The 24,975-nt window shown below is 39.7% G+C and overlaps 1 protein-coding gene across 4 annotated transcripts in view; it reads left to right on the forward strand.

Moving 5' to 3' along the window:
• Positions 1 to 12,788: 12,788 nt before the first annotated feature.
• Positions 12,789 to 24,975, forward strand: part of LOC129779919 (227 kDa spindle- and centromere-associated protein-like) — a 63,179-nt gene continuing 50,992 nt past the window's right edge. For 2 of the 4 annotated variants that reach the window (XM_055787692.1, XM_055787695.1), the window contains exons 1-5: positions 12,789 to 13,526; positions 13,726 to 14,117; positions 14,173 to 14,335; positions 14,395 to 14,577; positions 14,645 to 14,812. In XM_055787692.1, the coding sequence (XP_055643667.1) occupies positions 13,326 to 13,526; positions 13,726 to 14,117; positions 14,173 to 14,335; positions 14,395 to 14,577; positions 14,645 to 14,812 (1,107 nt within the window). In that variant the 5' untranslated portion in view covers positions 12,789 to 13,325. The remainder of the gene's footprint in view (positions 13,527 to 13,725; positions 14,118 to 14,172; positions 14,336 to 14,394; positions 14,578 to 14,644; positions 14,813 to 24,975) is intronic. The other 2 variants (XM_055787694.1, XM_055787693.1) reach the window with 2 other exon arrangements.

The following is a 24,975-nucleotide window of genomic DNA, read 5'->3' on the forward strand; positions in this document are numbered from 1 at the left end:
ATTTTTTTACGAAAAATGTCGCTATTTCATCAAAAATCAATATTTTGAAAAAATCCTACGTACGATGACAAGAAATATATCCAAGATTACGTAAAAAAAAATCATAGGTTGAAATGGGTCCACTACAAACACTTGTAGAACTCCCGCCAGTTTATAAGGCTCATCAAACCGGTTGCGGCTATTCAGAGGACAGTCCAATAGATACCAATTCATTTTTTGTTCGTCAAGTAACACCAATCTTCAAGAATTAATTTCTTCTGTTCTTCCGTTTTCCGGAAAATAACAAAACATCGAAAAATCGCCGAACAAAAACATTGGCCAAAACCTACATTTTTGTTCCTGTAAGAGGTCCAATCCAATGATTTTTTTCCCTACATCACAATTTGTGATCTTTCATCACAAAAAGAAAATTTCACAATTTTTCGAATTTTAGAAGGTTTTGTTTTTTGTTAGGATGTATGATGAGGTTATGTACTTCATTCAAAAAAATGCTGAGCAGACTGAAACCAATTATTGATCCTTATGCTAAACACATTTCTGGTCATATCAAATTTAAACAAATAAAACACTTCATTAAAACGTTGACAAAAAACATCCAAAGGGTTATTTTGTCCGTATAGAGTACGATGCTTGCCGAAAGAAAACAGATTGTCTGGTTGATCTACCTGGAGCGTTGGTTCGAGGCTTGCCCAAAGGTTCTCCACAGTCAAGATTATTGCTGAGAAGGTCGAAAATCAGCAGTTTCTTGAGAAACTCACGTCGTTTTTGCAGTGTCGGTAAGTGAATCAGCGCGCAGCGTTCTTCATATGAGGTCAGATGTAGGTCGCTACGCAAAGGGAGATGTCGAAGAGCATATCGAATGAAACTTTTCTGGGCACGTTCCAGGTGAGTGATGTGAACAGCGTGGTATGGGGCCCAAACAGTAACACCGTATTCCAATATACTGCGTTAGAGAGATACATACAACGCTTTGATATATTGAATGGCGTTAATTTTTCCATATGGAACTTTTGTTGTCTCAACGTAGGTATCAACTAGCGTCATTTATTAATACTTAGTTAAGATTTCTTAAGCCAAATAACACGTCTTGAATGTATTCCGAGGGGCAAGCTCTAGAATACGCGTGACCCCGGCCATAACGGGAATCGAACCCGAACACCCGGCATGACAATGTGAGACGCTAACCACTCGGCCACGGGTGCACATACAACGCTTTGAGACATTTCTAAATTTCCTGAATGTGGCGTCTAATGAATCCGAGAACGGAAAAAGCCTTAGCGGTAACTGTTGCAATATGCTCCGTAAATTCAAGTTAGTTGTCGAGCACGACACCTAGATCTTTGACAGATGCAACTCTTTCCATTTCGATCGATCCCATTGTACATTCAGAGGTGATAGGTCAAAGCCGCGAAAATGTTATCGCGTGACATTTCCTGATGTTCACTTACATGCCATTTATTGAGCACCAGTCCAGCAGAGCATCTAGGTCCATTTGAAGAGCACAGCAGTTCATCAATGATGTTACTACTCCAAATAATTTAAGGTCATCTGCATACATCAACTTAGGCGATTTAAGAACAGCGCAAATATCGCGAATGAAGATTACAAATAGAAGTGACTGCCCTGCGGCACGCCGGAGGTGACTGAAAAGGGCGATGAAACTGCCGAGCTAATCCGTACGTATGCACAACGATCAGTCAGATACGAATTAATCCAATCGGTTAACGAAAGTGGAAACCCGTATCACTTAAGTTTTTCCATAGCAAGGATGTGAGGAACGCGGTCGAAGGCTTTCGAAAAGTCAACATAAATGGCGTCAACCCTGCTGCCTTTTCTTAATTTTTTTTTACGTAGGACTACGTCTTTCATTTCTAAACCGGGGTGTAAAATCAAAGTTTCGAAAACGGAAGCGTTACGCTGGAGACCGAGATTTTGAGCGTTAATAGCTTCTAAACAACTTCGAAAGATAAAATGTCTACGCGTTATATACTTGTTACTTTTTCATCCAAAAACTTGTTTCAATAGCTTTAAAATTGCTTTCAAAACAGGCTATTGAAATCACCAATCGGTATATAAGCGAGCGCCGCTCGGAAACCCACTCAGCTATAATTGAACAGCGATTGGAGCATGTTGTCGCTGTTGTGGTGAAGCTCTTCGTTTATCATGAAAGCGCGGATGAACGCTGTCACCAAGAGCCTGTTTGTGCACCTTAGGCCAGAAGGGAATCCACCAGGAGGAGAGTGATGCCACAAACGGTTCCCCGGGAAGAGATTGGAGCAGCCACCACACACACACATACACGCGCGGAACGCTTCGTTTGGATGCCATTCAGCATCGAGAAAATTCCGGAAAGATCTAATCGTTGCTGAAAAATAATCTGCCAGTTCCCCTGGTAATTGAAAAATACATTCATGCGAGTTTATTTTAATGTTTTATATCCATATAATACTGCGACCCATACATTTGGTTTTGTGATTTGTCAATGAAGTGCAGTTAGCAGAAAAGCTTCTGAAGATTATTCTTCAGAACAAGGATTTTTGTATGCAATATTGGATGCATAAAACCTTGAGCTTCCAACGTAACGCTCTCGTTTTCGAAGTCCCCCAAATATTCATTTATTCATTCATTCAGAATGGATTTAGATTCAACTCCAAACAAATGATCTCTAAATCAACGATAGTCGTACGTCACCCTTGCGGTTATACCATAGATATAACCCACTTCCTGTTTTTTCAATTAGCTGAAACGCGTAGCCCATGAGGTTTGTTGTAGTAGACCGTTTTTTAACAAACCCATGTTGTTAGTTTGCGATGATGTGGCGGACAGATGGGTTAATGAGATCCAGTAGCACATTTTCAAAAATTTTCGGGATGCTGCTCAGAATCTATATTCCTCTGTAGTTTTGCACATCGTGGACGTCACCTGCTTTATGAATAGGGATTATCGATGCAGTTTTCCATAATGCCCTTCTCTCAGCGAACGGTTGAAAAGCAAGGTAGACGGCAAAGCCAACGAAGAGCTGCATGCCTTGATGGAAGAAGGTTGCAGCTTATCCGGTCCGGCTCCTTTCGAGGCAGCTCAGCTTCCTGTATATGTCTCCTTCGGTGAATGAAATAAGCGGCATGTTCAGGCTTTATGACTGCAGACTATTCATGTACCGTTCAGATGAAGGTGGCGAGTTATTACTCAACACACTTCGAAAGAAGGACGAGAATAATTTTGCTGAGTCAACTGATGATGACGATGTACGATGTACTGTCTTGTAGAAAATGTTCTGAGGAATTCCATTGGTCGATGTACGTAGTTTAATGTGTGCCCAAAGCTGTTGTGCTTTTGTTTTGAGTCAACAATGGATTAAGGACTAGAAATTTAATATTTTGGACTGTCCGGCTCGCTCTCCAGACCAGTGTTGTAAACGGTCGGCATTTTTAGTAACCATCGCATACTGCCCTTGCGCGAGAGTTACGGCTCAATATATACTATGAATGTGACCAAGAATGCATTGCTCGGTTCCAACAGTCACATCAGAAATAAATGCATACCCGCAAACACGATCATCATTTGGACGTTTATATGTTTTCTGTTTCTGAACGTACACAGAAAAGCGGTGAAAATACGCTATTTTCATTCTACCATTCGTTACCATCCTTTGATTCCGGCTAATTTGACTGTAGTTTTAATGTCATTCCACATTCCGTGACACGCATTCTTTCTCTCTATTCATTCTGCTTTCAACTGTACCTGCACACATACATCCACCTTCTCATCCATACACGATGGATGGTATTTAGACGGATTGCTCATATCAATGCAGGGGTATGACTAGAACGTCAAATCCCTCATATTGCCAGTATACCCAATATTGCTGCGGTTTACTGACATTTTGATTCTGTCAATTACTGTTGCTTACAGCTCGGTCAGGTTATATAGTGGAATAGAGGCTAACTTTAAACTCCATGTTAAATGTGAACACCTCCAAGTGAAACCGAAATATGAAAATCGCTCATGCAGTTCGTGTTTTTAGACAGTATAAACGGACAGACCCTCAACTATTTTGCTTTTGGTTCCAGTCAGCTTTTAAACAGTCCACATTTGGCGAATTTAGTTTCCATTTATAGACGCAGGACATTCCTGTAACTTCCTGTTTGTTACTCGTGAGTGTCTAGCTCAAAACGCACGACGTTCTCACCACAGAGTCGTTCCCCCAGCACTCACCGGCAGCATCAAGCTGTCAATCGGGAGCTCGGGGTAAAATTTCTGGGAGTGTACAAGGGACAGAACCCTCAGCCGTTTTCCAACTTTCTCAAAGGCTGGCGATGGCTCACGCTTCCTGCCAAACCATAGTTTAGAGATAATCACATACACATTTTTTTTTAGTACAAATGAATTTTGATATCTGAACGCTAGCCTATGCTAGCTATGTATGTTTATAGAAAAGAAGTAGAGGTGGGGTTAAAACGGAGATTGGATTGTACCTTTGTGAATCTATGTTTCTCGAAACTCAAGTACAGTTTCTTGCCATTTCAATATTTTCTCGAATCGGTCAAATGTTCCACATAAAAGTGTTTTCCGAACAGACCAGTTCGAAACACCGAAAAATAGACTATTTTTGTGATGGGGTGGGGGTAAGATGGACAGGTAAAAATTCCAAATGACGATTGAGGATGTATTAAATGAAAGTTTTCCATTTTGTCACTAAAAAAACTTGAAAAGATCTACCGGCACAGTATAAAAGTCAGAAATCATTCGTTTATCCGTGCCCATCCAAAATTCCGCCGAAAACCCACTTTACTCTTAACATGGCCCGTCAGATTATGTGATCGTAAACAAAATAAACGACTTTACACATCCGACACTTGGAGGTTTAATTGAGACATTATAAAGATGCATGCGAACTAAGTCAGACATTGTTCCGTTCGGGAACGCAAATACAGGAAAATAAAGAATAAACCGACAATCGCGCGTTGAATGAGTACCAGAAAATCTCATGAATTTGACATTTATACGGCTGGCTGCAGTTAACAACAACGAAAAAGCGGCTCACCAGAGTTCGTTGGTGGCTCTCTGCACTTTCTGCCCAGAAAGTGGTAGTTGATGTCGACCTGTTTTAGAATATATATATATATATATATATATATATATATATATATATATATATATATATATATATATATATATATATATATATATATATATTAAAAAAGGCCCACTGTGCGGACCTGACACGCTGCAGTGTTTATCTTGTACGATGTATTTGGTGTATGGTGTGGTGTTGTGATGTGGGTGTGCTGTAATGTGTTGAAGACACATTTGGGATGGAACCTACCGGTTACATTCCTTAGGAATTGAATAAACAGACTGAAGGATGGCTTGAATATTGTAGAATAACATGTAGATGGTGTTCTCATTAACATAAATCTGAAATTCAAAATGTAACTGTACAAATCAACACCTTGTCCATATTACCCCCACTATTCGTATTACTCGCGGTTCCCCTACATGGTATTATTGAAGAAAAAGGAAGCCAAATCTGCAATAAATAAATCAATTGAAAAACATCTAACAAAATCATAGTCACAATGAACGTTTCAAGCAGCATTTTAACACTCCTATACTCGCGCATTGGTCTGTCAGACCGAAGAATCAATAATTCGTCCATTTCTCAGAAAATATCAACACTACGATTTTGCGATTCTCTCTAGCTTCGTTATTCGTCGTTCGTCGTCGTTTAGCGTATCGCATGTGTTGGTACAAAAGGGACGCGTACCATATTTTTTAACCCTTTTGGTATGACACGCCGACGTGAGTGTAGGTGTAACTTTTTTGGACAAGAACCTTTTTTCCTATTTTGGGATATTGTTCAATGAAATGTATAAATTAATGTTAGTGACGTGTAATATTTAATGAATATGATGCATAAGATCATTACCGGACTATTCTCTTTTGATTTCAGTCCCTATTGTAACTACGTTCAAAAGCAAAATAAAAATATAAACTTTCGTTTAGTTATTCGCTAAATATGGTGCTCATACATATACACATTTGTGAAAGAATTTCATTTGTGGAAAAATTGTAAACAGTAAACTATAAACTAATCGGTGGTTTATGGTAATTTTTAACAGCTACATTTTCGGGGATATTTTTCTTATAATGGAATTGTCCATTCGACATCGACAAGAAAACAAGAAAAAGAAAAAGAAGTTCCTAGAAATCCTTTTATATCATCTTTTTATGCCCCATCTAAAAAAAGGCATTACTTCTTAGTTTACCAAGAATACAGAGACAAAGAATATTAGAAATATGCAAACTTTATATTCCAGAACCTTTATCATCTGGTAATTATCTAGAAGGTCGTTATACATTCTTCTCTTCGACAAAAGACCACGAAAAACACGCAACAACTGAATGAAATGTAAAAAATATGTTTGTTTCGAGCATGCAGTTATGCTATGTTCTGATTCTTACTCCAATGAAACCACAATCGATTAATACGTTTTTATGTTATTTAATAGCTCTTTATACTTCCATGAATTATATTCAGTTGCTTACTTTTAATTAATAACAGTGAAAAATTCGAATTTCGTTATTTGTGTTGGAGTATCAAAAATTACTTTATTTTGAAGAGGCTGAATTAGATGACTGTTAAAACATAACAAAGACGAAGAAAACATATATTTTGGAGTTTTTTCATTCAATCATACCCTCTTCTTCAAATAAATGCCAACGAAGCCTGAAAAATACACAATGGCAACATTACAAAGAAGTTCAATTTTCGGTCTGTGACACCGTGCGCGAGTATACGTGTTATGATTTTGCACGCGAGCACAGGAGGGTTTTTTTTTTTTTATTAATTCGTTTATTTTTGCAGGCTCAGTAACTTAAGTTTAAAGGAGCCGAATTCTTAAATATAATTTTAAAACTATATATATAAACAATTTTCTTACATCTATGGTTAGTAAGGTGGAAAACCGATTACTCGCGGTGTACTCGAGTTTAGAAGGGTGACATATTTTTAGGAGAAGGATGGGGTATAAGAAAACTGTAACAATGTTAATGAACACTCAATTCTTAAATCTGTTTGTATATCTATAGTGTTTTTACATTTCAATTTATTATACTATTTATAGCAAGGGGACGAATTACCCGCAAAGGAAGGAAAGGAGGGTATAAGGACATAGGACAATCACACACGAAGATCGATAGCTTTAAGGAAAACATATATATGGGACATGTAATCAAGGTCTAACCGAGCCAACACATCTCTCACCGGCACATTGGGCTGTCTTCCTCGGGCCCGAAGGGAGTTTTCTAAATTCGATCTGGCGACCAGATACACCTCGCACGACCAAACAACGTGCTCGATGTCGCGATAGCCTTGGCCACAAACACAGAGATTGCTGCTGGCAAGATTGAAACGAAAGAGTAGTGCATCTAAAGAACAGTGATTGGACATGAGTCGGGAGAAGGTGCGAATAAAGTCCCGACTCAATTCCAGACTTTTGAACCACGGATTGAGGCTAACCTTAGGGATAATCGAGTGAAACCAACGGCCCAATTCATCTTCATTCCACTTGCGTTGCCAGTTAGCGATGGTATTTTTGCGGACTAAAGAATAAAATTCATTGAAGGCGATTTGACGCTGATAAATATCGCCTTCAATTGCACCTACCTTTGCTAATGAGTCAGCCCTCTCATTACCCGGAATTGAGCAATGAGAAGGGACCCAGACAAAGGTAATGACGTAACAGCGTCTGGTTAAAGCACTCAAAATTTCACGTATTCTCTCAAGGAAGTACGGCGAGTGCTTTTCCGGCCTCACTGAACGGATAGCTTCGACAGAACTAAGACTATCCGTTACAATGTAATAGTGTTCAACAGGTCGTGAGGCGACGCTGTCCAGCGCCCAATGAATTGCTGCCAATTCAGCAATATACACTGAGCAAGGATTCTGAAGACTGTGTGAGGTGCTAAAAAATTCGTTGAACACTCCAAATCCTGTGGACTCGTTTATAGTGGACCCATCAGTAAAGTACATATTATCACAATTGATACCCCCATACTTTTCATCGAAGATCGTTGGAGCGATCCTCGATCGTTGGTAATCTGAATATCCATGGATATCTTGCTTCATGGACAGATCAAAATTCACAGAGGAATTGATGTAGTCAGGGAAACAAACACGGTTGGGAATATACGAAGAAGGATCAACCTGCATGGAGATGAATTCATGATATGAACTCATGAATCCGGAGTGAAAATTTAGCTCGATCAGCTGCTCAAAATTTCCGATCACCAATGGGTTCATGACCTTACACCGGATGAAGAACCGAAGAGATAATAATTTGAAGCGATCTTTTAGTGGGAGTAGGCCTGCCAAAACCTCGAGACTCATGGTATGCGTTGAGGGCATACATCCCAACGCGATACGGAGACAAAGATACTGAATTCGCTCGAGTTTAATGAGGTGTGTTTTGGCAGCTGATTGAAAACAGAAACTGCCATACTCCATCACTGAGAGAATAGTTGTTCGATACAACATTATAAGATCTTCGGGATGGGCTCCCCACCAGGTGCCGGTAATTGTACGGAGAAAGTTTATTCTTTGTTGGCATTTTTTACTCAGATACCTAATATGGGCCCCCCAAGTACATTTGGAGTCGAACCAGACCCCAAGATACTTGAATGACATAGCATGAGTGATCGGTTTACCCAAAAGTTGAAGCTTTGGTTTTGCTGGTCTATGCTTCCTAGAAAAAACCACCATCTCTGTTTTCTCCGTGGAGAATTCGATCCCTAGCCCAATGGCCCAGGTTGAAAAATTGTTCAAAGTATCTTGTAAGGGTCCTTGCAGGTCGGATTCGTTTGATCCTACGACAGACACCACTCCATCATCTGCAAGTTGTCTTAGGCTGCAATTTTGTGTAAGGCAATTGTCGATGTCGCTTACATAGAAGTTGTACAAAAGGGGGCTTAAACATGAGCCCTGGGGGAGGCCCATGTAAGAGACCCGACTTACTGCCGAATCTCCGTGAGAAAAGTTCAAATGCTTCTCACAAAGCAAGTTATATAACATATTATTCAATAGAGGCGGCAGACCCCGAGAGTGTAATTTGTCTGACAAAACCTCTATTGAAACAGAATCAAAGGCCCCCTTTATGTCCAAGAATACTGAAGCCATTTGTTTTTTTCCGGCGTAAGCCATTTGAATTTCTGAAGAAAGCAACGCAAGACAATCATTCGTCCCCTTGCCCCTGCGGAACCCATATTGTGTATCTGAGAGTAGGCCATTCGTTTCAACCCAACGATCAAGGCGAAACAAGATCATTTTCTCCAACAATTTCCGTATACAAGACAGCATTGCTATTGGGCGGTACGAATTGAAGTCGGACGCGGGTTTTCCGGGTTTTTTAATAGCTATAACTCGCACTTGTCTCCAATCATCTGGAACAATATTATGCTCCAGAAACTGATTGAATAAATTCAACAAGCGATGTTTCGCCACATCAGGGAGGTTTTTCAGCAAGTTGAACTTAATTCTATCCGATCCCGGAGCAGAATTGTTACAAGAAAGGAGAGCAAGAGAGAATTCTACCATCGAAAACTCGGAATCAAGATCGCACCTATCTTGTGGTATATCTCGAACAATTTTTTGCACAGGAACGGAATCGGGACAAACCTTCCGTGCAAAATTAAAAATCCATCGATGTGAATATTCCTCGCTTTCATTCGATGAAGAGCGATTTCTCATGTTTCGAGCCACTTTCCATAATTTTTTCATTGACGTTTCTCGTGATAAACCTCCCACGAAATTTCGCCAATAAGCACGTTTTTTCCCTTTGATCAAATTTTTGAACTGATTCTCAAGGGCTAAATACGTTTGAAAATTTTCAGGGGTTCCACGTTTCCGAAAAGCTTTAAATGCATTCGATTTATCCTGATAAAGCTTGGAACATTGGCTATCCCACCATGGATTGGGAGGCCTTCGACGAATAGTGGAGCCTGGGATGGGTTTCGTTTGAGCGCGAACCGCGCTGTCATATATCAAACGAGAAATGAAGTTATACTCCTCCAATGGAGGCAAACCATCTCTGGAATTGATGGCTAGAGCAATCGCGTCCGCATATTTTTTCCAGTCAATGTGTCTTGTGAGGTCATATGCCATGTTTATAGATTCTGAAGAATTCGACCCAATGGTGATGGAAATTTTGATTGGCAAGTGATCACTACCGTTGGGGTCCTGGATTACATTCCACTTGCAATCTAACGATAGTGAATTCGAGCAAAGCGAGAGGTAAAGAGCACTTGGTTTAGCAGGAGGTTTAGGTACACGTGTTGTTTCCCCAGTGTTTAAAACGGTCATATTGAAGCTGTTACAAAGGTCATATATCAACAATGAACGATTGTCATCGTACTGTTCCCCCCAGGCAGTTCCGTGAGAGTTGAAGTCTCCCAAGATCAATCGTGGCTCAGGAAGGAGTGAGCACATGTCAGCAAGTTGCTTGCGGCAAACCGCAGCTCTCGGAGGCCAATACAAGCTGACAATACAGAGGTCTTTGCCTCTGATGTTTGCATGACAAGCAACAGCTTCGATCCCTCCAATAGGTGGAAGGTCAATTCGAAAAAATGAGTGGCATTTATTGATCCCCAATAGCACCCCTCCGTATCTGTCATCACGGTCCAAGCGTATAATATTAAAATCGTGGAAAGAGAGATCATTTTGAGAAGAGAGCCAAGTTTCGGACAGAGCAAAAACATCACAGTTGAAGTTATGAATTAAAAATTTGAACGTATCCAATTTAGGTATAAGACTACGACAATTCCACTGTAAAACAGTGATATCTCCGACCTCTCTATTTGAATTAGACATCAAGAGAGATAATCATTGCAAGGAGGGGCCATGTTTGCATCAATTGTTGCAGAATTGTCTTTAATACTGGAAGCATTGAGATGACAATGGTTCTGATGGAGTCGGAAACATTAAAACACGTGAAGATTTGATCCACAAGGTCAGTCAACTTTATAAATCCCGATTGGGAAGTTGAGCTGGACGCAAAAAAAGGGACATTTGGGGTTTTTGATGTCCCCTCGAGTGCTGGGTCGTTCGAAGGTGAACTATTCCCACGGAAGCCAGGAGGAACCTGATTTGGCTTGTCCGCTGCACTCGATTTTTTAGGCAAGCTAACAGGGGTTTTCACCGGGGGGACTTGTTCTTGAAATTTGGGAGTGGTCACATTTTTGCGCCGGGGATTCCCTTTGAAAATACACGGTGTGCCCCCGCTAGCTGTGTCCGCTTCCATTTCGTCAACTGGCAACGTGGAAAAGGTATTGTGTGTCGATATTGATTGTTGTTGTTGTTGGGCCAGTGGAGAAGCGCCCTTCAAAATTTCCTCAAAAGTGCGCTTCGAGCGTTCCTTTAAAGAGCGCTTCTGTTTCTCCCAGCGACTCTTGTAAGTTTCACAAGCTGAGAGCACATGTGGAGTCCCCCCACAATATGGACACTTATGCTCAGTCGCACTGCAAGATTCGCCCACATGTTGCTCTCCGCAAGTTGCACAGCGCTCCTTGTTGCCACAATAAGCTGAAGTGTGGCCGACTGACTTGCATTTTTGGCAAGTCATGGGCTTTGGCACGAAGAGTCGCACCGGTAGCCTCAATTTGTCCACCATAACGTAGTCCGGGAGAGCGGAACCAGCAAAAGTTATTCTAAACGAGTCGGACGGCGTGAATTTTGTTATTTCCTTTTCTTGGGAGACTTTACCGAGTTGGCGACAGTCCAAGATTATGACCTCCGCCGAAGGGAGCTTCTTGAACTTGCCAACTCCTTCACTTCTAATTTTTTCGCACGTCAGACCCGTTTCAGTTATCACCCCCCGATTTCTACGTCATTGGAGGGAATCCATACGCGATATTCGAGGATGAAATGCTTATCAGCAACAATCTCGTTTGCATCCTTCCGTTCAGACACGACAACTCGTAATTTGTTCGGTCTGACCTTGAAAATTTCTTCTACGGAAGTGTATCTGGTCAGATCTTTCATGATCTGAATCACGTTAAGGCCTTTTCCATTTGGTTTTGGCCGGAAGAAAACAACCCACGGGCCAGTTCCAGGTGCATCTTCTGGATAGACTCTGATACGTGGAGCGGAGACAACAGAGGGAGAAGACGAGGACGAGGATTGAGTTGTAACGGTAATATCAGAAGGAGGAAGCGAAACCGAGGGAGGGGGAGGAAGAGTGGGAGTATTGGAGGGCTGAGGAGGGAGAGTGGGAGAATCGGAAAGTTGGGGAGGGAGACTTGCGAGTTTTTTCGAGGGGGGCTTAGTAGGGTGAGTTGACTCGTCCCCGGAAGAGTTATCGCGTTTGAGTGCTCTTCCTGTTTCCTTTTTCATACATAAGGGGGAGTCACTTGTTTCCATGTCGGAGATCTCCATATAAGGAGACTCCCCACCACCCTCTGCCATTACGTGGAACTTTAATTCTAATTATGATTTTTGTATATAATATATAGAAAATAATAATGAAATAAAAATAATGAAAAAAAACAAAAAAAAAACTATATCTTATAATTATTTTTTTATGACTATACCTAAATTTGCACACAGTGCGTATGATTCAATGACTGCTTCCGCTGACCACGCTCTCCACACTATCGTCAGTGTATTGGTGTCGAACGGGCAATCAATGCCGATGCACGAACAAAAGATTACAGCGCTCGCTGTGGAATAATTTCTCCTCTCGTTGACTGAGATTTGCTTGCGCACTCCATTTATTCACGTATGTGGTCCGGTGCACGCAGTCGGGGCGCGTTTTCGCTTTCGTGTACGGAACGCACCACTGGCTAACTCAATTCACCAACTCAATTGTTCTAACACAGTCTGATGCGAAAGAAAAGAAACCACAACAAAAGAAATCACTTTGACTTAAGAAAGAACGATGATGGACGTTTTCGTTCTAACCACCGCAGGAGCTATCAATAAATACATCCGATACGAATGACTACCGATTACCGAATGACACAGGAGGGTTAACATGCGCAATTCTCATACGCTACACTACTTTACTTTTATTTGAAGCAGCAATATTTCAAGAATCAATCACATTTAAGTATCACCTTTACACGCATACAAACCTGATTTCATACAGCAGAAATCTCGTCTCAAAGTCTGGTTTCGCCAAACAAACTTCAAACGTAAACAAAGTAGGCTGCAGTTTTATCGTATCAAACTCAACTTTTTTATTCTTCTCGATCTTCGAGCTAAACAGTCGTGATTAACGTTCGAATCAAATCATATCTGCCTTTCATCATCATCTGTGCAACATTCTCCGATGGAAAATCCGACCGCAACGCGCGACGCGCCACCCAGGCCAGAAGAAAGTCATGTCAGCTGTCCCGAACGGAACGGTGGCGATTGCACCATATGCGGTGAAACCCGCTCGCTCGATACCGTTTTGGTGGAGAAGGTCAACGAACTGTTTGAAAATCGTCTGCAGTATGTTCGGGACAATGGAAACAAGGACCATGCGAAAGTAAGTATGAGTCAGGGTCAGCTCAGGTTGAAGAGAAGTAACAGGTGAATTCATTGGGGGGAAGAACCTTGGATGGTGCCGTTGGCATCAGCAAGGCTTCGCGCATTCTCACGCAAATTAGGCAGAAATATTACAAATCAAGCGTGCTTCGATGACCATATACTTCAGTAATTAAACGGTGAACATTTATATTTCACAGATTGATGTGTATGAGGATTGGGTGACTAACCTGAGAATGATCAATCTTGAAATGGTAGAAGTTATCAAGAAAATGGAAACTACCTTCCAGAATAGGATACCGCTATTGTCGAAAAATATCCGCGCATCACTCCGTCGTGCGGAACATGATAGGAACAAGTTGCGTGACATTGTTAGGAAAGCCTATAAGACAAACCGGTGGGATATCAGCGGAGTTCAGTTTCATGATGCTTCCATCCATGAAATATTTGGCGAGGGAAGCGCATCAACCCACAGTGAAAACGGTAACAACGATGGACAAACAATAGCGGTCAGCCTTGCGCTCTCATCAAATTTTGACATTGAAAATGTTCAAATGGAACAGCTACACCGGGAGTTGGAAGAGAAGAACAGGTATGAAAATTATGTATAAATGCTTGTATATTTCTGAATTGAAATCTTTCGATAGGCAGATAGCTGATTTGGAGTTTCTTTTGGATCAGATGATTAGTGAGCGCTCTTCAGAAATGGAAGTTGAGGATGCTAAACTACAAAATGATGCTATCAATAACTTGCGAACGGGATTAAGCATGTTGAAGGCTAAACTTGAGTCACGTGAAAATTTGTCACAGGTAGCGTTACATTAGGCTCATGTTTTTTTAAACTTTTGTGAATTTCTTCGTTTCTATAGGTAGACATCGATGTTGACCGCTATTTGAATGATCTGAATAGTTTAGAGTCCCAGAACAAGATATCATTGCAGCGGCTGCAAAATAATTCGCGGGCTAAGTCAGATCAGTACAAGGCTTTGTTGAAGGAAAATGAAGCCCTCCGGGAGCAAATCTGCACTTTGAAGAATCAAGTCGGCGACCAGGTGAGTTTTTTTGTTACATAAACATTCACCTTTGGTATGCAATCGATTGTATGTCCCGTATGAATAGTCGAGTGTCGATAGCCAGTCTCTGGTTAACGAGGTCCAAGATCACTATGATAAAAATCGTCGGCTCGAGAACAAATTGCGACAGTATGAACAATCTCTACGGAAGGCGAATGCCGCCGTGGAGCACAGAGATTGTGTGATCGAGAAACTTCGAGAGGACATTAAAAAGGTATATTGCAATTTCATGTTCCTTAACTGGTGTCGGTTTAATCGTTTGTGTTTATTTGGATGGCTTGAGTAGGGTGAACTAACAGAGTATTACATTTTCTATATAGATTTTGAAGCAAACCGGAAAATTTATTGAATACGGTGACAGTTTTAATTCAGAAAGCGTTTCTAGCAAGGAGTCATGTAATTCAGAATCGATTATAAATCGAGTTAGGAGAAAATCGCATGGAGACGAAATTATTGGTGACATGTAGCAATAGCCTAGCTGATACATTTTTATTTATTTATCTTATTACTGAATATAAAATGAGGCAATAGAAGTTTTATTTATCTTGTTATTTTTCGATTGAAATACACTCACACTAAATCTTTAATTGCTTATGATTATTCCAAAATTGCTACAAAAGCTTGCTTCAATAAGAATTCTTACGCATAGCTCATTTCATAAGAGCGCTCTTACATGTTCTGGAAAATTTTGACGGCAGCTTGTTTGAAAAATACTCCTCTTTCGGCAGTGAAAGTTTTGATATGATACATTTAGATTTGATAAAGTTGTGACAGATGAAAGCTGGAAAAAATATGCAAACACAAATTGCATATGTATCGTCTTGAGGATTCATCTGAGAAAATTTGTCATATTTATCACGTCAGCAAATATCTTAATCGTACGTTGAAGTAGTACTTACCGTTCAAAACACGCGTCCGGAAGTTGCCTTATATGCTTTATAACGGACAAGAAAATGTACGTGAAGGTGGATTATGGACAGCTACTCGAGCAAAAATTCTACAAGGTCACGGACCGGGGAGATGCAACTATTTGGATTTGCTGATACATTTCCTAAAAAGCTCGCGGTCTGACTAGGAATATGGAGATTGGAACCAAAACAAATCAAATTTTGAGCTCGAAGAATCATAAGCCTCATTTCACCCAATAGAAAAATATTGTAAACTTATGTGCCGAGAGGAATTCCATTTGCGGAACAGATTTTCCGGTCACTGCCAGTAATTTAGGAGAATCTACAACCGATTTGTATACGCTTTCAACGAATTAGCTAAAGCGGACACGAATCAGTGTAATTTGATATAAACAATCAAGTTTATCATACAATTTTAGGAGAAAATTAATAAAAGCCTCTAAAATACTAACTTTTATGTTTTTACTTTTTAATTAAGAACAATTCCACAATTGGAATGCTTACAACTTCATTCTATACTAAATTGTGTCATCCTTGAAATGATGCAACAGAATCGTTCTAAGAAGCATATTCTTTTGATAAGGTAATAAATTGGGCTCTGCATAGAACGATATTTCTCATCAAATATGACCCTCTACCACATTTCAAAATATTTGTATGTAATAACCAAAAACCTAGTATACACTTCAACCGAGCAAGGATAACAAGTAAAATTGGCTGTTTCATTGCAATTTTTGGGTGTCCAGATTGCGGATATATATGTAGCTTACGACAAGATTAAGATATTTTGAAAACGTGAAAAGTAAGTCTGGCTAGTGATCCCCAATTTTTTAAATTAATCGTTCATCAGCTAATCGAATACTTTTCAGCAGATTGTTATTCTATGCGATTAATCGCTCCAAATAATCGATTAATCGATTAATCGATTAATCGTCAAACTGAGAGAAATAATTAGTTGGACTAATATTTCTCATTTGCTAGAAAATGAAAAATGTTCATTCCGTCTGAAAATCAATTATTATCTTTTACGCTCCCCTAAACTCGTAAACGAAGCTCAATTCGCGCTGACTGCATTGAGTTTCATTTGCGTTTTTAGGGGAGCGTCAAAGATAATGATCGAATTTCAGGATAAAACTGCTGCAGCCGTATGTTTTTTTCTCTGGGTTTGGATCGATTAATCGACGTAAATTATTCGTTCGCTTCGATTATTGGTTGCGCAGTATTCGTTCGAATAATAATCGATTTCTGTGGGAAGTATTCGATTAATCGATTAATCGAACGATTATCTGGGATCACTAAGACTGGCACTTTCGTTATGTTTTGCGGTAGTGAAACCGAAAAACTGTTGCCATTATACTTGCTTTTCAAGGCTGGGATATTATGTGAATAATGGACATTAGATGGCCCTCGAGGAACGCCCTATGATCTGGTGATTATGGCTGGATCGATGAAAGGATTTTTTTAGACATGTCCAAAATATTCTTGGTAAAAGACCATAGATGAAGCATAGCATCGGTACTTCGTGTATACGATCATCGGAATGTTTGTCCCTAACACAGACTTCAAAATTAAGGCGCCTTGGGAAATCGTCACAGCCAGTGTTGCCACACATACAGATTTTTTTTGTAATGATACAGATTTTCATCATTTTTTTTACCAAGAATCTGTATATACAGATTACAGAATGTTGGATATTCATGCAGATTTTATACAGATTTTGTAACAAGAGAAATAGAAACTAATTTTTAAATGTTTGATCATTTTACGCAACAATTAACAAACTTAATCAGACAAATTCGAACAGTTTGAACTACCTTGGACTATTTTGGTTTCTGTCAAATGTGTCAAATACAGTAGTGATGATAGTAGTGATGGAAGCCCCCTTGTGCCAATGAATGACATTAGTTTCCCGCGAGAATTTACTCATCGAACGCTGTCATGGCTTGTGAAGTTATTCCAAAAATTAAACCAAGATATTCAGGAAAAAATGGCAAAACAGACTTTGGACGCGGTGGAAATCAAACCTGACAACTCACCTGCAAACAAAAAGGCATCAGAAAGCTGTTTTGAGGATTTTGAATGAGTCGATAGAAAGCATGGAGAAATATGCTATCCCCCAAAAAGTCATGGAGGCGGAGGTGAAATTCTGTTCGTGGGCAGTGGAAAACAATATCTCGTTCTCAGCCGTGGGTAATCTTGTTGAAGTTCTCAGAAGCAAGTTTTTTACCAAGAATCTGTATATACAGATTACAGAATGTTGGATATTCATGCAGATTTTATACAGATTTTGTAACAAGAGAAATAGAAACTAATTTTTAAATGTTTGATCATTTTACGCAACTATTAACATGTTGGCTGAGTAATCATTTGATTGTATTGAATTTTTTTTGTAAGGCTCAATCGCAGAAGTTTTGCGGAGCCGCTAATTAAGTTTTGTTTACATTATTTAATCTTAAATCTATAGTTAGAAGGATTCGACCGATTACTTGCGGTTTACTCGAGGTTAAGGGGAGAACAACAACACAACTGTAGCATTGTGCATTAGGACCAGAGATGAGGTATCTGATGTTCGACTGGCTGTCGAAAGTGGGCGACGGTGAGATGAGGTGACAAGACAAACAAATTAATAACGAAAAAGAAGAACACAAAGGCAATCAATTCTTATACTAGACCGTTTCATAAATACAGATCGTCTGCATATAGCAGATGTCGCGAGTTCCCAACACGTCTCTGATAGAAACATAGGGTTGTCTTTCTTGAGCCTCAAGGGTATTTAAAAGACGCGTAATTATCCGCACATTGCCAAACTGCGTGATCGATGTCACCGTAATCGTTTACACACCGACAGACATTGCTTTGGACAATATTTATTCTGTAGAGATATACATCTAGCGACTAGTTGTTGGACATAAGTCTTCTCATTACACGAATGAAGTCACGATTTACGTCCAAACCTTTGAACCACGCTCTCGAAGAAACATTCGGAATAATTGAATATAACCACCGCCCAAGACTTCTAGTGTCCCAATCGGATTGCCAACTCGTATTCATCGTATGAAATCTGTCTATCAAACAATTCGTCTTCCTGGGCACCCACCTTTGCGTGAATGTCCGCATTCTCATTGCCAGCAGACAATGATATTCATTCCAATTTCCGAAGGTGACTTTTAGCTGCTGAGAGAAAGTAGAAAAAGCCGTACTCGAGAATAGATAGAATAATTGTTTTATAAAGCCATATGAGATCTCTTGGATGAGCTCCCCATCATGTGCCGCAAATCGAACGGAGAATGTTGACTCTCTATTGACATTTTTGCATTACTACCAATTCTGTTTTCTGCGACGAAAATTCGATTTCTAAATTCCTTGCTCAAGAAGACAAGGTATCTAAGGGTGGGTTTAGACTAGTGATATATTCATGTGAAGAAATATGATGAGATTTATAGAAATCGCATCAATGAATATATTCATATCTTCGGTGAATTTATTCACCTGAAGTAGAACTGCATCCAACTTTAGTGATTTCTCACCAGTGAGAAATTCACAAGCGTTTACATATGCTGAATTTATTCAAGTTATATATACCTCGAATAAGTGTATCATATTTATTCTCACCCGTTTACACCTATTTTCACGTGAATAAATCCATCTATAGCTATAGATCTCCCTAATGTAAACCCGCCATAAGGAATTTTGCAATGGTGTGCAAGTTTTCGGCATGTGGACCTCTGACGGAAACCACACCGTCATTTGCAAGCTGTCTTATCGTGCATTGTTCTGCCAAACAACTGTCAATATCTTTAACATAAAAGTTATAAAGAAAAGGGCTTAGACATGAGCCTTGGGGCATACCCATATAACTGATATAATTTAATCAATATTATTGATTAAACCAGTGATTGAATGAAACAATTTCCGAATTCAATAGCGAATAAATCCCAATTTAGGTCAATCTATGCATTGTGATAGATTACGTTCTTCGTCCGAAATCTAATGTATGGCATGATTCCTTTTTCATTACATTCATTAATCGTGGGCTTTCAAAATATGTGAACGGAAGATTTACAAAACGATCAATGTATTTTACATTTCCCTCTGAAGTTATTGCATCTCCCAAGTGTACGTACTTCTCGAACTTCAAATTTACTTGATTTGATCAACTTACACTTACACTCAGTTTTGATTTTGACATGTATGTCAAAAGTCCCCAGACGCCTTGGATTTGAAGTCTGTAATGGGGAAACTCATTCCGATCCGCAGGAATGCATACGAGTACAAAAGTACTAGCATCATGCATCTATTTTGCAACGTCGATTTCCCCAGGCTCATTAGTTTTGAAATCAACATCTCCTTCTGGAGTTTTTGCATCTCAAGTGTACAAGTAGTTCGTAGTTCTCGAACCGAAAAATTTGTTGTATTTAATGTACTTCAGTTGATTGATTTTGATTTTGACATGTACGAGGGCGGTCCGATAAGTACTTAGCCTCATCGCCCGATGGTGTCAGTATCGCAGGAGAGATTACTTATCGTGTAGTACATTCTCGTAAACGGCTACTGTCAAAATTTCAACCGAATCGTAGTAGTATCGTAGTTTTGTTTCGACCGTGTGTGGAAGCGGGCGTATCCGCGGATTTCAGAAAAATGGAAATTCCGCCGTCGCCACGGCCAAATTGGTCGAAGTGCACTACGAATTGCTGCCCCATCCACAGTTTTCTCCAGATTTGGCCCCGTGCGACTTTTTTTTTGTTTCCAAACTTGAGAAAGTCACTCGCCGAGCAGAAATTTGAGTCGAATGAGGAGGTCATCGCCGCCACGGAGGTCTACTTTGCAGACCTCGAGAAAACGTATTTTTCAGATGGATTAATGAAGTTGGAGCATCGCGGGATCAAGAGTACCGAGTTAAAAGAAGACTGTGTTGAGAAATAAATCGCCACTTTTCCAAAAAATTTGATTTTTTTTATAGGCTATGTACTTATTGGACTGCCCTCGTGAGATGAACGCATATTGTTCTATCGACGTTATCGCATCAAATTGTTATCAACATTTTGCCAAACGGTATACGTAGAAATTCAGTGAGTTTAAGGGATATCTTCCAATGCAGTCTTGAATAACCGAGCCAAAGCATAGTGTTCATACAATGCCGATTTCCCCAGACTACTTGGTTTTGAAACTCATTCCGGTCTGCAGAAATGCATGCGGGTACAAAAGTACCCGCACCTTGCATCTGTTTTACAACCTTGATTTCTCCAGGCTCATGAGATCTGAAATTTATGTTAGGGAAACACATTCCGGTCTGCAGTAATACATGCGAATACGAAAGTAATACATGCGAATACAAAAAATTGGCAATGTCGATTTCCCCAGGTTCATTGGTTTTGAAATCTGTGTTGGGGAAACGCATTCCGGTCTGCAGAAATGCATGCGTGTACAAAAGTACCCGCAACGCCGATTTCCCCAGGCTCATTAGTTTTGAAATCTGGATTTCCGAGCGGGTATTTGTTTATATATAGATTTGTCTGATTTCGATAGTCTATTTTCAAAGCAATTTTTAAGCTATTGAAACTAGTTTACGGGTCAATAATTAACAAGCATATAACTCTTGGACATTTTATTTTTCGAATGAAGTGATTAGCATACCACTCCGTTCAATCGGCAAATAGTTATTAACGTTCAAAACCTTGCACTCCAAGCGTCACGCTCTCGTTTTCGAAACTTCTTTCTTTTTGACGTTTCTTTCGTTTCTTTTTGACGTTGGACTACGTCTATCAGTAAGTGTACTAAATTAGAAAGCAGGGCACATTTTTATGAAATAGAAGTAGCAAATGCAGCATTCGTTCTCGTTCTACGCAACGTGGACAGAGAAAAATATTGCAATTTAAGCTCCGTCCCTTTCCAATTTATAGAGTATAAACAAGCAATTCGTGATTCCACAGCATTCACCATTCATCAGTCATTCAGATGATGAATCGTGGATGCTGATTCTACAAAACCACGCAAACTTTCGATTAAAAAGTTTTTTGACGTTTGACTACGTCTTTCATTTCTGTACCGGGTGTATGTTCAAAGTTTCGAAAACGAGAGAGTGACGCTGGGCTGCAAGGCTTTGAACGTTGGTACCTCTTTTCCGGCTGAACGGAGTGGTATGGTAATCACTTTATTTGAAAGATGAAATGTCTATGATTTATATGCTTTTCACTTATTGATTGCTAAGTCAGTGATAGTCCTATGTTCACCTTGCGGTTATATCAAAGATATAACCCACTTCTAGTTTTTTTCAAAGTCAATGTAATACTTTGAGAATAAAAAGTTTCTCTTGAGTATTTTTGATAATTTCGATGCATTCTAAATTAATATCCGAAGTAATCAAAAGCGATGATTTTTACATTTTTTTTTGCTGGAAAAGAGCTTCTGTGAATTTCGCATGGAGATGCATGGAGAGGTTCGATATTTAATGAGAAAGAAGACCATAAACTTTCTGCACCGAAACCTATCGTGACGGTTTTGGTTCGCATGCTCGTGTATCATGAAGCGCGAATCGAAGCAGAGATATTTCGTTCTCTTTTGTGTCATGATTTGTAGCATGTAACAACAAAAGAATGTCACTGGAGGAAATGACTTCTGCAAGATCATATTTGAACAAACGAAAGTGAGTTATTCAGTGAAACGGCCAGTCGACAAACACTGGTCATAGGACCAATGTGTGGATTTAAAAGGTGAATTTGTTAAAACACTGCATTTCACAACTATAGAACTACTTATTTTTTTCTGAGTTTGCAGAGATATGTAAGAAGTCGGTTGAATTGAAGTACATGGTGTAGGGTATAATATCTATCTTTATTTATAAGACTGGCCATTTAAACTTTATTGTTGTGTTCAGGCACGAAACATTCAAAAAATTAAAATTCCAGTGTTTCATAACTATAGAACTAGATGCAAAAACACTCACTCCTTTACAAAATTATCGTCAATTGAACATGAATTACGATAAGTTTCTAATTCGTAGGTTATCTTTAGTTCTCAATCAGTTCAAATAACCCATTTGGGGTGGTTTTGATCAAGCTGCGCTATGATCTAGTGTGTATCTCGTTCTACGCAGAGGATACTGTCCGTTTAAGCTCTTCAATTTTTTTTTGTCAATTCATTGTCAATTTATTGTTAAATATTATTTACAGATATACATGTTTACATTTCATTATTCAATTCATTCTCAAGCGCTAATAAATTTATGGCTCCTTCGGTTCTATGTATGTGTTTTATATAAACGACGAGCAAATTTAAAATGCTTATTCTCTGTGTTGTCTGCATATTCCCTAGCGCAGGCCTTAACAATTGCGAGAAAGATAAAGTTCGTCAACCGTTGAGAATTTCTCTTGTTTTACGCTGCATCAGTGTCCACGCAGTTGCTACTCGACAACATTCGCTGAATTTATGCTTTGACTTTGGCAAATGACTCATACGGCTTGTAAGCTGCATCTACTATTCGTCCGATCACTCATCATTAGCTCCTGACAGGGTTTTGATTTGATAAACAAGCTGAACATTCCAGAATCTGAAGCCCCTATTCATTAAACCATGTCATGACCATCCAGATTTTATGAATTGATGTCAAATTACCCAATGATTAAATTGTTGCAAAAACAGCAGTAAATAATTCTGAAGTATTTTGTTGCACTTCTGACTGTTCATTCGTGTTGACTTGGTTGAAAATCCATTCAGACGTGATTGGTCGGCGATTGATGCATTTCGTCGGCTGGCAGAAAACGTACTATTAGAACTCCCGTAGACTTCAAACTTTAGTCGGCCGATAGATTGGTCGGACGACTTATTCAGTATGGAGCGTATGCGTATGCGCACACTACACCGATTCAGTACCGGCCGATAAAATAGTTTGATAGGCTTCCCGATTGCATTCAAACCATTCGGTCGGTCAACTATCGACCGTCCGTTTAATCAGTACTGGGTAGCATCGATCTACGCACTCACGACGATTGCTTATTGGCCGATAGCTCAATTCGCTCTCATTTTTGGCATCCGACATACGTGCCGTACGAATCACTGAGAATGAGATGCACCCAATGCTCTCGGAATCTCTTTTTGATTTTCGTTCTCCGTTGTCAAATACACATTAAATACTGTCTTTCGAGAATATTCGGCCGACAGTTGGCTAGTGTGCGCACTCTTGACCAACCTGACTGTTTGGTTGGCTCGATGTGCGCACTAGCAACCCAATCCGACTAAACTATCGGCTGAAAAAAAGTCTGCAGTGTGCGGGGGCTCTTAATGTTGTGCTCGCCCTGGCCAACCCCAGTTTCTGTTTTGTTACCGCCTCTCCTCAGAATATACACGAAACAAGCATAGTGCAGAGCTTGCACTGATGCGCTGCAGCAAGCGGAAGTGAAATATTAACTAGACACGTATGAAAGTAGTATCGTCTACAATTTAATTCTAGTCCTGCTTCAGCCAACGAGCAGTCAACTTCCGCACACGGAGGTTTTGCCCGATGAAGTGTTGATAGATGGTTGTGAATGAAAGAAATCACTCCGCAGTGCAATTTTTGTCTCTTTTAAACTTTTGTTTGCTCGACTCCGATCTGGAGGCGATCTGGCGTAGTGGTAACATCCATACCTCTCTCGCAGAGATCACGAGTTCAATTCTCACTCCCGACATTCTTCCAAAAATGGAAGTAAAAGTGACGAACCAGCCGAAATGTGTTGAAAGTCACTATAATAGAGAAAAAAAAAGCTCGACTCCGATGGAGAATCGATGAAAAGATAGGTTTTAATATGTGTGTTTGGGTATGCTTGAACCACACGTTAGCTTTATTGATTTTATGCATTGTCAAATGTAGCTAATGGTGGTGGTGGAACGTGTGTTCGGACTGATTGGTGGTGGTGGTGACTATAATGTGTTGAATTATAGCGGTTTTAAACTTCCTCAGTTCATTCGCATCTCGTTTTGAGTCTCTATTTTCAATTAGCTGTAACATTATTTATCAATAGAAATCAGCTAGTCAGTGTGAAATACAAGGCCTGATCACGAACGGAAATCAATTACGGAAATGATTTGTATGCAAGGTTGTATACACTTCATGTGGGCCTGATCCCACAGTTTTTGATGTCAAGTGAAAGAAATTAGGTACCTTGTTCAAATAAGGAAGCATCACGGTATTTCATTTTCGGTTCACTCAATTAGGATTGGGAGATCTTTATAAAAAGATCGATCTTGTCGAATCGATTTTGTAAACGGCTTAAGGATTGATCCATTATTTAAACCGATACCAAAGAATCGATCTTTGTCGAATCGATCTTTACAAAATAAAAATCTTTTTTACAATTTACCTGCTTATTATATAGGTGTGTCGTCTTTTCTTTGAATTCATGTTTCTATTCAAACATTAAAAGCATTCTGTTCCTCAGCATGAGTGCATTTAAAGTCCAGAAAAAAACATTTTCCAGGGCATTCATCTTGTGCC

The sequence above is a fragment of the Toxorhynchites rutilus genome, chromosome 3 (genome assembly GCF_029784135.1).
Source record: "Toxorhynchites rutilus septentrionalis strain SRP chromosome 3, ASM2978413v1, whole genome shotgun sequence".
In the NCBI taxonomy this organism is placed as follows: Eukaryota; Metazoa; Arthropoda; class Insecta; order Diptera; family Culicidae; genus Toxorhynchites; species Toxorhynchites rutilus.